The following is a 16,559-nucleotide window of genomic DNA, read 5'->3' as shown; positions in this document are numbered from 1 at the left end:
CACTTGTTACACAGCAAGGAAATCCTTTCCAGAGTGCTTTAATTTTATTCCCTCAACAGCAAAACAATTTGGAGATTGGTGTGTATTTTGAAAAGATTTTCGTTTATTCTGAGAGAAATCTTAACACCAGACGACAGCCCTGGTTTATACTTGGAAGACATGGATCCACTGGCACCAGGGGGGTCAGCCTGGCTCTGAGCCTTCTGGCCACTTGAATCTTTCTGGGGATAAGCATCTTCTCTTCTGGAAGAATGAGATGTCCTGGGTTCATTCAAAGAGGCTGGGATCATGGAATCTTGTGGAGTTGATTGGATTGAAGCATTGAGGTAATTTCCCATTTGCACCTTTGTGTTTACAGGAATTACCTGAAAGATGGGAAACGACCAAAAAGATTGCAGTGACTGTCAGACATGCGGTCTCACCTCTCCAAAATGTCGAAGTCACGCTGCTGAGGAAAAAATGTATTTCCTTCGATGTAAGCTAACTACCAAGTTTTGTGGGTATTTTTATTGGTATTCCCCCCACCGCCATTTTTAAGAAAGATTTTACAAGAATAATTGAGGCTGTTGTTTGAGATTCACTGTCAAATTTTTTTCTGTCCACATCAGGAAAAGCAGGCCGAGTTCAGAGAGAGATTCAGACTCTATGCTCCTCTCCGTTTTAATACAGAAAATCCGTACACTGGGCTTGATAAGGTAACGCTGATCTCAATTATTTTTTGCTACAGTAGTTATTTTAGAAAGTCAAATTAGATACTGCGATATTTTGCCTTAGTTTTGCGGTTAGTTATCGCAGTTGAGAATTAACTATTTAAAACTGGTTTATGAACCTTTCTCCCCAATAGTGATTTAAGTGCTGTCTCCCAAAACCGCCATCATTATCAAAGTAATCATGTTTGTGAAAGTAACAAAAATGACTATTTTTAAGCACTTACTATATATATGTGTCGAGAACTTTAAGCATATTACTTCATATTCTTTCTTCCAGTTCTTACAATATCCCCATGATACAGCTTCTGTTCTCCTTTTTTCAGCTAAAGAAACCATCGTGTGTAATTAAGTAACACTGGAGATTACAGTTAGTGACAGATTAGTGTTAAAATTCTACCTCTCTAAATTTTTTTAAAACAGGAATTTTAACCGTTTTGTTGTTTACCATGTGATACTTGGCTAGTGACTTTTAACCATGGTTAAAGAAAGCTTATAACTTATTCCTAACTCTGGATAGAAATATTAGTCCTGCAGTCCTCGTTCGTAATGAACTGCATTATTATAGTGAACTCTTAAGAATGAGTATTATGGGCAAATAATCCAAAATGGTGAATAGTTTGCTTGAGGCTTGAAAAAAATGTTTTAAAAGTTTATTAGAGGTGTGTGTGGGTGGCTCAGTTGGTTGAGTGTCTGACATTGGCTCAGGTCCTGAACTCACGGGCCATGGGTTTGGGCCCTGCATTGGGCTCTGTGCTGATGGCTCAGAGCCTGGATCCTGCTTGGGATTCTGGGTCTCCGTCTCTTTCTCTCTGCCCCTCTCCATCTCACGCTCTGTCTGTCTCTCTCTCTCCCTCAATCTCTCAAAAATAAATAAACATTTTTTAAAAATGAAAAAAAAAAAAAAGAAAAATAACAGAAATTCTTAACCTAGCATCTAAAATAAGAAATGAGTTGGTGAGGTTTAGATTCAGGAACGGTGAATCTTTCTGAGATCTTCATGGAGACTTCCATCCTCTTTTTACTTCATGCTGGAGATGGTCTTTACTCCTTAGACTGGTATAAAACTTACAGCTTGTACCTCTCTGTCCAAATTGTAGATTGAATTTAGTTATAACTGCCTTAAAGCCTTTCAGAAAACACCATTCTGTAGCAGATCTTCTTTTTTCACTTGGCTAAAGAAAAGTGGTTAATGTATTCACTGTGGGTTAGAATATGCTAATAGAGTTGTGGAGTTTTTAAAGATTCTATGTGAATTGCAGGTGGTCTGAACAGATTGTGGAAGGGGAGACATTTTTACTTGACTAACCAATGTGCTGTATGTAAACATTTACTATAGTTATTTATTGAATCCTACCATTTGCATGCTATAATATAACAGCATATAGTTAAATATTTAAAAGTCAGAGATATTTATCCTTGTACCTACAGAATGTGTTGAGGGATGTTTTGAATATAGTAGGGCTGGATTACCTTTATTTTGAAGTCATTTTCGTGTGTGTGGCTCATACATTTAATACTCCTCTAACTGGATTCATCCCAAGGCATGTAGGTGCTTATTCTGGGCTGGTAGTAGACCCTAGCATTCAAGGCACTTCACTCCATGAGGCAGAAAACCATTGCCCCTTCAGGATCAGAGGGAGTGGTATGGTGAATTTCTCCTTTATAACGGATTCCTCGGTAAACTTATATTATGTACTCTTGTTTCTTCATATCCAAAGGTACAGTAAGCAGTTGAATTAACATTACTAGGTATATATATTTAGGAATAATTTAGTGTAAGTAATCTAGGAAAAACGACAAATAAAAGGGCTGTTTACTTTGGGGAGTGTGGTAGTCTAGACATTTAGAAAATCCTTTTGTAAAACAGATGCTGAAACATGTTCAGAAATGTGCAACTTTTTTTTTTAGGTTTATTTATTTGAGAGAGAGAGAGAGTGAGATGGGGAGGAGCGGAGAAAGGAGAAAGGGAATCCAAGCAGGCTCCACGCTTTGAGCACGGAGCTCGATCTAGGGCTCCAACTCATAAACTGTGAGATCACGCTCTGAGCTGAAATCAAGAGTTGGACGCTTAACTCATTGAGTCACCCCAGGCACCCCTACATGTGTGACTTTATATCTATTGCTGTGCTCCCAAGAAAGCTCTCAAGGGCAGGGAAAAAAATGGAGTAGCTGAATCTCAGATGGAAAGCAGAGGCAAACAGAAGCTTCTACTGCTGTAGGAGTAAATGAAACGTTTATACCAGGGGACACAAAAATTCCTGAGAGCGTCAGTACTGGTTACACAGAGGGCCTTAATGACCATCTGAAGAATAAATTAATTGCAGTATTCATACAAAGTCACAAATGCAGTATTCATGCAAGGTAGTAGTTATACAGTAGTAGAAATCAGTGAATTTCACAGAGCCTCACGACTATGGCTCAAAGCAGGAATTGAAATGTCTTAATATAGAGTATAAAGTTATTCACATAAATTTCAAAAAAAACTTAACCTTTTAGCACTTAGCAGTACCTATATATATATAGTAGAAATATAAAGATCAGGGGAATATTAAATAAAATTTGGCAATTAAATTTGTGGTGGGAAGGAGGGGAATAAAACTGAGGAGGCCATTAAAAGTTACCAATAACATAGTCCTAAGCCGATGGTATGCACACACCCCACACCTTTTTATGTGTATGGAATTTTTCATAATAAAAAAAATTGGTAAACTGAGTCATAGCATTGCAGTTCTTGGTTATAAAGACATAACTTGTAAAAATGAAATACATGTATAATGAGAGAAGATTGAAGTGCTCATATTCTTCTTGATATAGTGGGAAATTGGGAGAGTTGAAACCTGAGACCCAGAAGGATTAAGTATGAGTATTGAAATTTAAGAAAACCAGAAGAACTAAAGTAATGTAAGAGTTGGGTATTGAGAGGAGGCTGGGAGAATATATAAAGTGGAAAAACAAAGTTAAGTCCTCTTTTTGCAGAGCCAGTAACCTAGCGTAATGTCTGAACTTGATAAAGAAGGAGCAGCTTGTGCATGGAATTGGGAGTTGGAGAAATGGCACCCAGAAAGATTGGAGAGAGCACCAGCTTTTGCTGTGTTACAGGCTCTTCTGTACTCCTCTAACTTTAACCATGTGAACACACTACAGTGTTAATCAAAACTAAAATTAAGAGTTGGCTTATCAAGAAAGAAAAAAAATGACTCCATTTGTATTTGGCATAACACAGACATACATACATAGATGGGATGGTAGCTCAGCCTTGGGAAGGATAATTGTACAGTGAAATTTCTCCTGCTGTGCTGTTTTTATCTCCAGTGTTTTATTTCATGAATTCTCTTCAGTACATTTTGTACTACTGATAATCTCTAGGATATTTTTTAAATCCGAAAGTTCTTTTTTTAAAGAAGTGGTTTCTTCTTAAGTGGAATCTTCTAGAGCCTCACCATTTGCTCTCCAGCCAAGTCCCCAGCTATAAAATGAAAATCAAGAGAAAAAAATTGTACTCATAGAAATCTGATGCGAGAGCAAACTTTGCTGAAGCATGTAGGGGGCAATATTGGTGACAGGTTTGTATTTATTAGTAGTCTACTCTGAATTTTTGAGTAGCTGTGAGTTTGCTTATCAAAAACCTCCATTTTACCAATAATTAAACTGCTGATTTCTTTTAATGTTCATTTTAAAATGAAGGTTGCAAATGTTAACATAACTGGAGGGGTATAGAACCACGTGGCTTCTCTTTCTCTGGCAGTTCATTGGACATTAAGGGTGTTTGTGTGCGTGTGTGTGTGTTTTCTCCTTAGGCAAATCAGGAGCTTGAAGCATTGGAAGAAGAAATGTTGCAGATGCAGGAATCTACCCATCTTTTTGAAGTGGCTCTTCCAGAGTACAAACAAATGAAGCAGTGTCGCAAAGAAGTAAAATTGCTCAAGGGACTCTGGGATGTCATGATTTATATCAGAGTAAGACACTACTTTGTGTGTGTGTGAGTGCTTTTGTATAAATAGGCAAATTTTAATGTCTGTATCATTTTGTAGGGGTTTTATAATGTGAAATATGTGTGTATCATATTCCCCTCCCCTTTGAATTAGAATTTGTGTATCTCTTAGAAGATTCTTCTCTGAATCAGGTTTTTAAAAAGATTTTTAATTATTTATTTTGAGAGAGAGAGCACAAGTGAGTGGGGGGCAGAGAGAGAGAGAGAGAGAAACAGAGAAAATCCTATGAGGGGCAGAGAGAGAAGGAGGGAGAGTGCAGAGTCTGAAGTCCCAAAGTGGGACGCATGGTCACTCGATGCCTGATGTGGGGCTTGAACTTGTGAACCTCTAGATCATGCTCTGAGCCAAGTTGGATGCCTCAATTGACTGAGCCACCCAGGTGCCCCTATTTTTAGATCTGAATGGAACTGTGTGTGATGAGTTGACTGCTTCAAGTTCTTTTCAGGGATTATGTGGGATATAAATAAAATTAATATATAACTAGTATGTGTATATGGTTACTTGTGCATGCAGATTCATGTATATCCTCCTACTTACATGTACATGCATCTATAATGGACCTGACTAAAGTTAATTTATATACTGTTAATTCATTTACAAACTTCAGTGGGAAAATACATTCTGGGGAAGTAGGTATATTGCAACATGTGTTATACATAATGTTCTGTGAGGTTAGTTGAGAACCATAGAAAGAAATATACTGGGGTGCCTTGTTGGCTGAGTTGGTTAAGCATCCAACTCTTGATACTGGTTCACCTCATGGTCTCACAGTTCCTGAGGTGGAACCTTGTTTTGGGCTCTGCTCTGACAGCATAGAGCCTTTTTGGGATTCTCTGGTTTTTTCTGTCTCTCTGTGCCTCTTCCCTACTCATGCATGTGCGTTCTCTCTCTGTCTCTTTCAAAATAAATAAAAAAGGAAGAAATATAATAAGGGACCTAGAATATGGTCAAGAAATTGATGAGTGTCTTAATAATATTGTAAAATTGTCTTATGAAAACTCATGTTAGATGTAGAGTTTTAAAATCTGGAATTCATGGTAATATACTTATCAACTCAGAGTACTCAGGATTAAATGATGATGGTATGTATATGGAATTTGTCATTGCGACTAAAAATTAATACATCATAATGTTTTCACCTTAAGTTTGATAGGTCCTGACAACTTTTTTGTTTTGCTGATACGGAAGTTTTGACAAGTGCAGTTAATATTTAAATAATTGACTCTTCACTGGATGATGGAATCACTGTGTATCATCAGTTTATATATTTTGCTGTGGAGACTTGATTTCACCAAATGTTGTTGACACTTTTATCTGCCTGTGCATTTTCAGAGAAGCATTGATAATTGGACTAAAACCCAGTGGAGACAGATTAATGTGGAACAGATGGATGTAGAACTCAGAAGGTTTGCCAAGGCAAGTTCCATAACTGTCGATTACAACCATTTATCTTTCTCAGCACCACCTCCTTCCATCTTGCCTAACTGAGTGTCTGGTATATTGGGCTGGGTGTCCTTATTTACTTCAAATAGGATGATATGAGGCAGTACTTTTTTTTTTTTTTTTTTAACTCTCAGCTAGTTGCATTTCTAATCAAGGCTCCCTTTTTGTGAATGAGTGGGTGAAAACATACTAGGGCAAATGAATCTGTGAGTAGCAGCTATAATCTTGAGCTAGCTTTGGCTTTCTAGAATGCAGGATGTTAAGATTATAAGTACCAGGGCAGAGGGGTGCCTGGGTTAACTCAGTTAAGGCTTTGAGTCTTCATTTCAGCTCAGGTCATGATCTCCTGGTTCATGAGTTTGAGCCCTAAGTCGGGCTCTGTGCTGACAGTGGGGAGCCTGTTTGGGATTCTGTCTCCCTCTTTGCACCTCCCCCGCTCTTAAGCGCATTATGCGCTCTCCCTCTCTCTCTCTCCCTCAAAATAAAATAAAAATGAAAAAACAAGTACCATGGCTGAGAGGGTAGGCTTAAGAAAGGTTTTTAATTCTTTCTTTAGCAACCATTATTTTGTATCTTAAAAGATACCCTTTGATTCTGAAATTTGGGGCAACTAATTGAAGTATGCCACTTGTGAATTTATATGGAATACTGTGATCTTTATTGACTCTTCTGATATCCCAGAGGGACTCAATATATACAGAACAGACCTTATTTGAATGTAGTGCTTTGATAGCTAGTCCCCATAGCTGTATGCCCTTTAAAGAAGGTAGAACCTCTTTGGATAAGCCAAAATGCACAGAAGTGAAAGGCAGTTAAAAAGTGTCAGGACTTTTTACTTTTTTGTTAACATCTTTGTGTTGATCCCATCCTGTGCTCGGCTCCTACCAAGGCTTTCCGTTTTTTCCCCTCATATTATCCTTATCCTAAAGACCATAACAAAAATGTCCCATGATTCTTTTGGATGTCAGGGGGTCAGCATATGCCATTACTGTGCTTAGGCCCCCATTTATCTTTGCTACAGTTTGATTATCTGACTTCAGAGAGACACCTTAATGCCCACTCTCAGCTGAAGCCATTTTTTTGTTTTAATAAAGTGGCATTGTCCTTTTCTTTGTGCTGAATTGTTTTATTATGGGTTTTCTCATTCACAATTTTCAATGTTGTTTCATGGGCCAAGAAGACAGCCAAGTCAGGGGCCCTACTTGATACATCTTAAAACCATGAAATATTTAAGTGCCAAGGAACAAACATTCAATGGTAGCCAACATTTCAGGGCTGCCATTTAAACAAGTCAGGTCTTTGAAGGAAGATCTTAGTAATTCAGGTAACAATCTCTGTTTTCTGCTTACTTATGTTTCCAGAGGAAATGCTCTTCTTTGCAAAGGTCCTGGAAACTCTCTTAACTTGCCTATGTTTAATGTCCCATGGGTTTCCTCATGGGATATCCAGTTAGCGCCTATGAATAAGAAACCAGTGAATCTAAGTGGCTTGTACATAGATGACTCATACAAATGAGAAGATCCTTTCTATTTCTCTGATTTTAGTCCTTAACCTAGGGGCTTAGATGCTTTCACTCTTTAGTAATTCAGGGAAATATATATTTATTCTTCTATAGAAGACAAATTATAAAATGTACTATTATATCTGAAGATCTGTTTTTTTGCTTTTTTTTCTTTTCTTTTCTTTTTTTTTTCTTTTCTTTTTTTTTTTTTTTTTTTTTTTACTTTTCTTTAGGAAATCTGCTCACTAGACAAGGAAGTCCGTGTATGGGATGCTTACTCAGGCCTGGAAAGCACGGTCAAGGACATGGCGGCCTCCCTGAGAGTGGTCACAGAGTTACAGAGCCCTGCTCTCAGAGACAGGCATTGGCACCAGCTGATGAAGGCCACTGGGGTGGGTTTCCTGGGTCTTGTTAATGGAATATTTTTGTGACTGTTAAGTGCTATTCCTTGGTTTACATTGTTTCTCTGGAATGAAGTGGGATTTGTGAGAAAGCTTCTGGTCAAGGGATGCCTAGGTGGCTCAGTCAGTTAAGCATCTGACTCTTGATTTTGGCTCAGGCCATGATCTCATGGTTCATGCATGTGAGCCCTGCATTAGGCTTTGTGCTGATAGCAAGGTGCCTGCTTGGGATTCTCTGTCTCTTTGTTTCTCTCTCTCTCTGCCTCTATCCCAGCTCCTGCTTGTGCTCTCTCAAAATAAATAAACATTTTTTAAAAAAAAGACTTCTGGTCAAACGGAGGAGATCAAGCTCCTCGAGTTAGGACCAACAAACTGACCATGCGGAGATACCATTTCAGCCCCTGCTGTAGACTGAATGTGTCCCCCAAAATTCATAGGTTGAAGCCTAAATCCCCACTGTGATGGCATTTGGAGGTGGGGATTTGGGGAGATAATTAGGTGAAGAGGGTGGGGCTCTCATGAATGAAGTTAGTACCCTTAGAATGGGATGGAATGACCAGAACTCTCTACCCTCTGCCTTGTGAGGGTACAGCAAGATGTTAGGCATTTGTAAACCAAGAGAGACTTCAGCAAGAACCCAACCCTGTATCAGAGGACTCTCGTTAGGATCAAGTGAGATCATGTGAAGGCCTTGTATGGAGCACAGCATGGCTAGAAAGAACCTCATGGTTGTGGAGAGGATCAGAGGGTATAAAAGTGAATTCAGGGGAGAGAGAATTCTGAAATTGTGATTTCTTCCCCCACCCCTACCCTAGGTCATTTAATAATGATGGCCTTTTGGGGCACCTGGGTGGCTCAGTTGGTTAAGTGTCCAACCCTTGATTTTGGCTCAGGTCATGATTTCACACTTCTTAAGTTTGAGCCTCAAGTTGGGCTCCATGTTGACAGTGCAGAGCCTGTTTGGGATTCTCTCTCCCTCTCTCTGTCCCTCTCCCCCCTGCCTCTCTCTCTCTCTCTCTCTCTGCCAGTCCCTCACTTGCACATATGCTCTGTCTCTCAAAAATATATAAATAAACCATAAAAAAAAATGATGGTCCTTTGATAGTTTTGATTTTATTGGAAAGCATGAAATGATTTCTCATGTATCCATGAGACTTGAGGTTATATTTTCTAGTCTTTCTGCATCTTAAGAGCAGATGTACCAACTTTTTTTTGGGGGGGGGGGGAAGGTGATCTTTAGGAGTTCAAAATATGTAAAAGGTTGCCTGATGAGTGTGTTGTCTCTTAGGCACACATTGTGAAGAAAGGCTCTCATGACTTGAAAGCAAAGTTGGCGCAGTGGGGAAGTTGAGGAAGGGGACAGTCAGGTGAAGTGGGCATAGCCTAGGCTTTATTCATCCAACCCGAACAATAACTCTGGGATCTTGGTCTAGTTACCTGTTCTCCATACCCCACTTGCCCCTTGTATGAAATGAAAATAATGCTGTAATGCCTCCCATACGGATTTAGTTAAAACATTGGAAGTGAGATTATATACATAGATGAAGTATGTAGCAAGTTTCAGTTAACTGCCCTTGAAGCTGCTATTAGTATTGTTACTATCATTATTACTACTATGCTTTCCATAGTCTTTTAGACTGTGGATAATTAGACTTGGTAATTGATTGATTAATATATTCACTCAGAAAACCTTTATCGAATCTTCCAGTATGTGATAAAGTATGTGTCCCTCTCCTTTATTTCCTCCAGTGTCATTTCTCACACCATTTCTTACCTGTATCAGGCCTTTCTAAAAGTTAGAAAAAGGCACCTCTTCCCAGGCTATCCTGCAGCAGCTAGATTCAACCTCCAGTTGTTGACTGGCTAGGTGTCTGTGTTTCAGTGCACAGATTACACAACTGATCAGGGCAGCCCCGTTACACATTCCTGCTCATTCTTTTTCTGAGACAGAACTCAGTCCACGGCCCCCATCACCTCTGGAGTAAGGTCAGAAGTGATGCAGACATAGCACTCATCTGGTCTGCTCAGGACTTGGCAGGTTTTAGCCCTGAAGATTCCATCTCCCAGGAAACCCCTAATCATGGGCAAATGGGAATGTGGAGTCACCTCTTTGGAGAGGCAGAAGGTGGCAAGCAATGGTAGAGATTGGGGAGAGGCAGAGAAGGCGGCCGCTACCTAGAAGCAGGGAAGGTATTCTTAGCAGCGGCAGGAAGGGAAGTAGATTTTCTGCAGCTATGTGGCTGAGTCAGCTCTTCATGTTTGAGGGGGGCGGTTGAGTTTGAGCACTTAGGAAGAGCTGAGGGCTTAGCAAATGCTGGGGTTGGGGGTGGGCAGTTAACAAGATGATCGGGAGATAAATGTGAATGATATTTTCACATGGTAATAATGAATAATGACCCTATGAGTAAGAATATTTTTTGCCAAGGAACAAAGATTAAATTAGTGACAAAACTAAGTTAAATCACGGAAGCAACTGGGAATTATGTTCAGTGAATAGAGTACTTTAGGAAGAAAAGACAAATGAGCTACTCCCTGATCCCTGGGATTTCAACCAAATTAAAATAAATGAACAACGTGATTCTCTTTAAAAATGGGATTTGTGGGCAAAGAGATAAGAAATGAGCTGACAAGGGAAGGATATGAAACAAAAGAATGCAGTGGAGTGTGAACATGGCCAGAACCTTGGCCCTAGCTTTTGGTGGGTGATGCCTCAGTAACTATGTGTTAAAAAGCATTGTCTTTAATGGGCCCCACCTTGCAGAACCAGAGGTGTGCTTAGCAGCTGACTTGAATATATTGAGCTGTGATTGGTTTTTCTGGCCATTAGGCCAAAGAACCATTAATACATGTGTAATGTAAATTTCGCCCTTTTTTCTTGCAAATTAGGTCAGATTTTCAATAAACGAAGCCACAACTTTGGCAGATTTGTTAGTGTTGCGGTTGCACCAAGTGGAAGATGATGTCCGGAGCATTGTGGACAAAGCGGTGAAGGAACTGGGGACTGAAAAGGTGGTGTCCTTGGGCTGTTTTCCTTTTACACTGAGCTAGTTCTGTGCTGTAGCCCCTAAGAGTCTGAAGCCCCCATGCCATGAGTGTGTCCCATGAGTCCCGTTTTCTTCTCTGCCACTAGTTTGTGTGTGACTTGGGCAGGAATCTGAATCCTTCTAAGCCACAGTTGATGTGTAAAACAGGAGGGTTGACCCAGTTGATGATGATGATGATGATGATGATGATGATGATGATAGAGAACACTTAAGAACATGTCATTTGCTTTGTTGCAAGCACTGCTGTTAGTGCTTTATTTATAGTATTTCATTTAATTCTGAGGTAGGTAATACTCTGACCCTGTCTTACAGATGAGGCAGCTGAACGGCAGAGAGGTCCCTAACCACAACCCCCCACCCCATCCCCCAGGTTCATGCAGGTTTATTCAGGCACTCAGAGTACTACCTGTCTCCTTCTGGCTGATGTGAAAATCATCTCTAATAAATGTTTAGATTACTTTGGAAGTCCCTTTCTGCTCTAATGTTCTGTTTCAGTGAAGCATGTAAATCTCAGATCCAACAGAAATTTGATGTTAGTGTGATGCTTATTTTTGTGAGGTGGAATTCATTCTCTGAACCTCATCACCATGAATAATTTGCTGGAGAAAAAATGAGGCCAGTAGTATTGGATAGCCCTTTATTTTTATGTTTTGCAAATTGTGAAAGTTTTTTTAAAATTCCAGATGATGTCCTAGATATTGGTAGTAAATTAAACTTCTGTGCACATAACTTAATACTGTTTATGTCTAGGCTATTATTGAAATCAGTCAGACCTGGGCAACCATGGAGTTCTCTTATGAAGTTCACTATCGGACAGGCATTCCATTGCTAAAATCTGATGAACAACTTTTTGAAACTCTAGAGCACAACCAAGTAAGATGGGTATATTTACTGAAGAATTTTCCTTTTAAATGATAATTATAAACTTTTTCCAAGTTCTGGTATTCAATATTTATTCATTCATTGGGCATCTCCTTGTCCTGACTCTGGGCATGGTACCCTTTGAGATCAAAAGGTGTGAACACTGGTTCTCACGGAACTTGTACTTGAGCAGGGAGACAGACAGTAGGGCTCCAAGGAGTCTGGGAAGTGACAGAGAGGCTCTTTGTCGGGTGGGTGAAAGACCTGGGGAGAGCCTTGTGAGTTGGGCTGGTAGTCAACAAAGAATGTCAATCAAGAGGGTGTTGTGGGCAGTGGGGACAGTGATGGTTGTCAGGGGCTGGGGAGTGGGGGAGGTGGGGAGATAAATTGGTCAGAAGGTACACATTTCCAGGTATAAGATAAGTAAGTCCTGGGGATCTAATGTGTGTCATGGTGGCCATAGTTAATAGTACTGTATTGTCTACTTGAAAGTTGTTAGGAGAATAGATCTTATTAACACACCCCGCAAAAAAGTTTATGGGGATGGAGGTGTTAAGGAACTTTATTGTGGTTGCCATTTTACAATACATACATGTGTCAAAGCATCACATTGTACACTTTACTCTTGAATCATGTAACATGTCCATGATAGCATATTAAAATTGGTGGTAGAGGAGAAGTCAAATGTGTTAAATACATACAGGTGAAAGAGAATGACAGGAGGCCTTTCCCCTGAGTGACTTCTTGAGATTATAGCATCGGAGAATGGTGAGAAGTGCTCAGCAGACTGTTCAGCATTAATGCTTGGTTTGTCGACTAAAAGAGGAGAAAAATGGAAACTTCAGGGCTTAGGAAGCTGTAGACAAAGTTCGTTTTGGTTTCTTTTTTTTTCAGTTTTGGGAGAAAAAGAAGATTTATAACCTTGCAATTATTAATAGGCAGGGACCCCAGGGAGAGACTGAGAGAAGATGAAGGAATACAGTGTAATTCCTAAAGCCACACCCGGGAGCATAGTATTTTTTTCTGCCTACAAAGAGCTACATGGTCTTCCTGTGGAAGACACATGAAATGCATTTGCTGCTACTTATCTTTTTTCTTTTGGAAAAAAACGTCTGTATGAATATTGAATGCCATTCGTTCATTTACTTAGCAAATACTGAATGCTTATTCCGTGTATGGCACGCTAGATCCTGGGAATCCAGCAGTAAACAAAACGGGTATGGTCCCTCCTTCACAGTACTTTCAGTCACCCACCTGAGCTGTTCCTTACCATTCTTTTCCTTTGTTTTAGGTTCAGTTGCAGACTCTCCTTCAAAGCAAATATGTGGAATATTTTATTGAACAAGTGTTAAGCTGGCAAAATAAATTAAACATTGCAGACTTAGTCATCTTTGCTTGGATGGAAGTCCAGCGAACTTGGTCTCACCTGGAAAGCATCTTTGTTTGTTCAGAAGATGTTCGAATCCAGCTTGTGAAAGATGCTAGAAGATTCGATGGACTAGATGCTGAATTTAAGGTTCATAGAAGACAGACTATTTTCTAGCATAGCAGAGTTTTCCAAACAATATAAAAATCTAATAAAAAACATAATTTGGGGGTATTTTTAAAAATATGCTTTTGCATTGTAGGATGCCGATCAGGGAGCTTTATCTAGGGAAGGGTCAGATAGTAAGTATTTTAGGCTTTGTAGTTGTTTACGGTCTCTGTCATAACTGCTCTACACTGCCACTGTAGTGTGAAAGAAAACAGACACTACATAAATGGGTGTGGCTGTGTGCCAATAAAACTTTGTTTATGGTCACTGAAATTTGAGTTTTCTAGAATTTTCACGTGTCACAAAATGTTAAGCTGCTTTTGACTTTTTTTTGAACAGGTTAAAAATGTAAAAACTATACTTTGCTCCTAGTCATACAAAAAGAAGCATCAGGCTTGATGTTTCACTTAAGCCCTGGGTTGCTGACCCTTGCAGTAAGGTCTTAATTAAGTAAAGTACTGCGGGCGGGGGGGAAGCCAGTAACAATACTACTAGTTACTTGTTTATGTCATACGCGCCACAGACAACACATAGAGATGTACACATGATAATGATAAATGATTTGAAAGACTTTCAGCAAAGAGTAGTGGCTATACATTTTTATATAGAAATGGGGAATAACTATCTTTCTTCCTATCTAAAGAACACCCAGAGGTATATTTTAACTTATTTTTTTAATGTTTATTTATTTTATTTTTGAATGGAGAAGGTTCAGGGAGAGGGGGAGACAGAAAATCCCAAGCAAGCTCCTAGCGCAGAGCCTGATGCAGGGCTTAAACTCATGAACCGTGAGATCATGACCTGAACCGAAATCCAGAGTTGACCATTTAACTGACTGAGCCACCCAGGCATCCCCATACTATTTTAACTTTTAAGGAAGAAAGAAAGAATAGACTGCTGAGTATTCGTCTCATTTTCATATGTGAATATACTCTAAGATTCTGGGTTCTCTGTCTCAATTCTTTTTGTTTGGACCCAGAATGGTGGTAATGCCCATCGAATTTATTTTGATAAAAACTGTGTGATTGTACCTTGTTTTTGGCCTTCATCTAAAAGTTTAAAAGCAAAAGTGAGCAGACATGGGGTTAGAAGTCTCTTTTACCTTACTTTCTTACAATTCTTCATTTTTATTTAAAATTTTTTTTTAGTATTTACTTATTTTGAGAGCGAGAGAGCAAGCAAACAATGGAGGGCAGAGAGAGGGAGGGAGGGAGGGAGGGGGAGAGAGAGACAGAGACAGAGACAGAGAGAGAGACCCAAGCAGGCTCTGCACTGTCAGCATAGAGCCTCACGTGGGGCTCGATCTCACAAACTGAGAGTAATCATGACCTGAGTTGACAGACACTTAACCAACTTAGCCACCCAGGTGCCCCTGTTCTTCATTTTTAAATTCCTCAAATGGATGAAAAATTTAGAAAAGTAATTTCTAATATCAATGACTCCACCTTATACTTTCATACAGGAGTTAATGTTGAAGACAGCTAAAATAAAGAACGTTCTAGAAGCAACATGCAGACCTAATCTCTATGAAAAACTTAAAGATTTGCAATACAGGTAATGATAAAACTATGAAGTGATGAATTTGTTATAATTTTATGAGATTGCTTTTAAGTATGTTACAGCATTTAACATCATGTTATTGTAGATACAACTGTTAGTAAATTTATGATTTTGCTTACAGTTGTCCAGTTGCCTTGGACATATTCGGTGGTACATAGATAATGTAAATCAAATACATTTCTCTTTTCCAAACGGGCTATCATAGTAGTAAAATGAGAATATTATCAAGAGAATTGACATGAATGATCACTTCTTTTATTGAACTATCCTCCAAATATTTGTTAAGAATCTCTTCTCTGCCAGCAACTTGGAATGCACTTAATAATTTCAAGTCTTTTTTGGGTATACAGCTAATACTAGAAATTACCCTTAGAAAGCATGTTAGTATTTATGAAATCTTTGTCCTAAAGGCCATTTGTATATTCTGGCTTTTGATTACAAATGGGCAGTCAGGTACTAAAAGAAGAAGTTTGTGCAGAACTGTGATTACTTTTTATTGCAAGGTAGAAAAGAGCTCTAGATAAAAATGAATATTACATAAACAAAATTATTCATGCTCTGGAAGTTTTTTAGAGGTAAAGTTGGCCATAATTTTAAAAGGGTAGATTTCCACAGAATTTAATTTCTTCCTTCCTTCCTTCCTTCCTTCCTTCCTTCCTTCCTTCCTTCCTTCCTTCCTTTCTCCCTCTCTTCCCTTCCTCCCTCCTCTCCCTCCCTCCCTCCCTCCCTCCCTCCCTCTCTCTCTCTCTCTCTCTCTCTCTGTCTCTCTCTCTTCTTTCTTTCTTTCTTAAGTTACTTAAGTAATCTCTTTACCCACCATGGGGCTCAACTCATGATCCCAAGATCAAGAATTGCATGCCCTTCCACCTGAGCCAGCCGGGTGCCCCAGCAGTTAATTATTTCTTAGTGATGTTGGAGTCTCAGGGGTTATCTAAGAACAATAAAGCAGAAATGATTCTGAATCTTAGGACTCCTCTGAACACCAGAGAGAGTTGAAGCCGCTTGTGTTTCATAGGCATTCACTGGGGAAAGGAAGACTTTAAACCAATTACATCTTAACTGATACATTTTACGCTCTGGATGAGGGATGCCAAGCCCAGTTTCCCTTGGCAAGTAGGAGGGTTATTAAGAAAAGTGAAGAGTGGGGCACCTGGGTGGCTCAGTCGGTTGAGCATTGGACTTCGGCTCAGGTCATGATCTCACGTTCGGTGGGTTTGAGCCCTGCGTCGGGCTCTGTGCTGACAGCTCGGAGCCTGGAGCCTGCTTCCGATTCTGTGTCTCCCTCTCTCTGCCCCTCCCCCGTTCACACACTGTCTCTGTTTCTCAAAAATGAATAAATGTTAAAAAAAAAAAATTTTTTTTTTAAAGCGAGATGTGACCTCAACCTAAGTCTGATCTCTGTTTAGCCTTGACTGGTGGGGTTTGTACCTGTCTCCTCCTGTTTGTCATGACGCATATGTTAGGCACAGGCAAGTTGCTGGGGTCACAGAGAGGGAGTCAGGCTACCTGTTCA

At 39.6% G+C, this 16,559-nt stretch overlaps 1 protein-coding gene across 1 annotated transcript in view; it reads left to right on the top strand.

Annotated features, from left to right (window-relative positions):
- The window catches only part of DNAH11 (dynein axonemal heavy chain 11), a 349,268-nt gene that overhangs the window by 83,691 nt on the left and 249,018 nt on the right, over positions 1–16,559 (top strand). The window contains exons 19-27 of the mRNA XM_053218315.1: positions 359–475; positions 609–695; positions 4,508–4,666; positions 6,035–6,118; positions 7,880–8,038; positions 10,934–11,056; positions 11,842–11,964; positions 13,244–13,468; positions 14,949–15,040. Of these exons, the coding sequence (XP_053074290.1) occupies positions 359–475; positions 609–695; positions 4,508–4,666; positions 6,035–6,118; positions 7,880–8,038; positions 10,934–11,056; positions 11,842–11,964; positions 13,244–13,468; positions 14,949–15,040 (1,169 nt within the window). The remainder of the gene's footprint in view (positions 1–358; positions 476–608; positions 696–4,507; positions 4,667–6,034; positions 6,119–7,879; positions 8,039–10,933; positions 11,057–11,841; positions 11,965–13,243; positions 13,469–14,948; positions 15,041–16,559) is intronic.

The sequence above is a fragment of the Acinonyx jubatus genome, chromosome A2, assembly GCF_027475565.1.
Source record: "Acinonyx jubatus isolate Ajub_Pintada_27869175 chromosome A2, VMU_Ajub_asm_v1.0, whole genome shotgun sequence".
In the NCBI taxonomy this organism is placed as follows: Eukaryota; Metazoa; Chordata; class Mammalia; order Carnivora; family Felidae; genus Acinonyx; species Acinonyx jubatus.
Note: the sequence above shows the minus strand (reverse complement) of the source record. Positions and strands in the feature narration are given on the sequence as shown.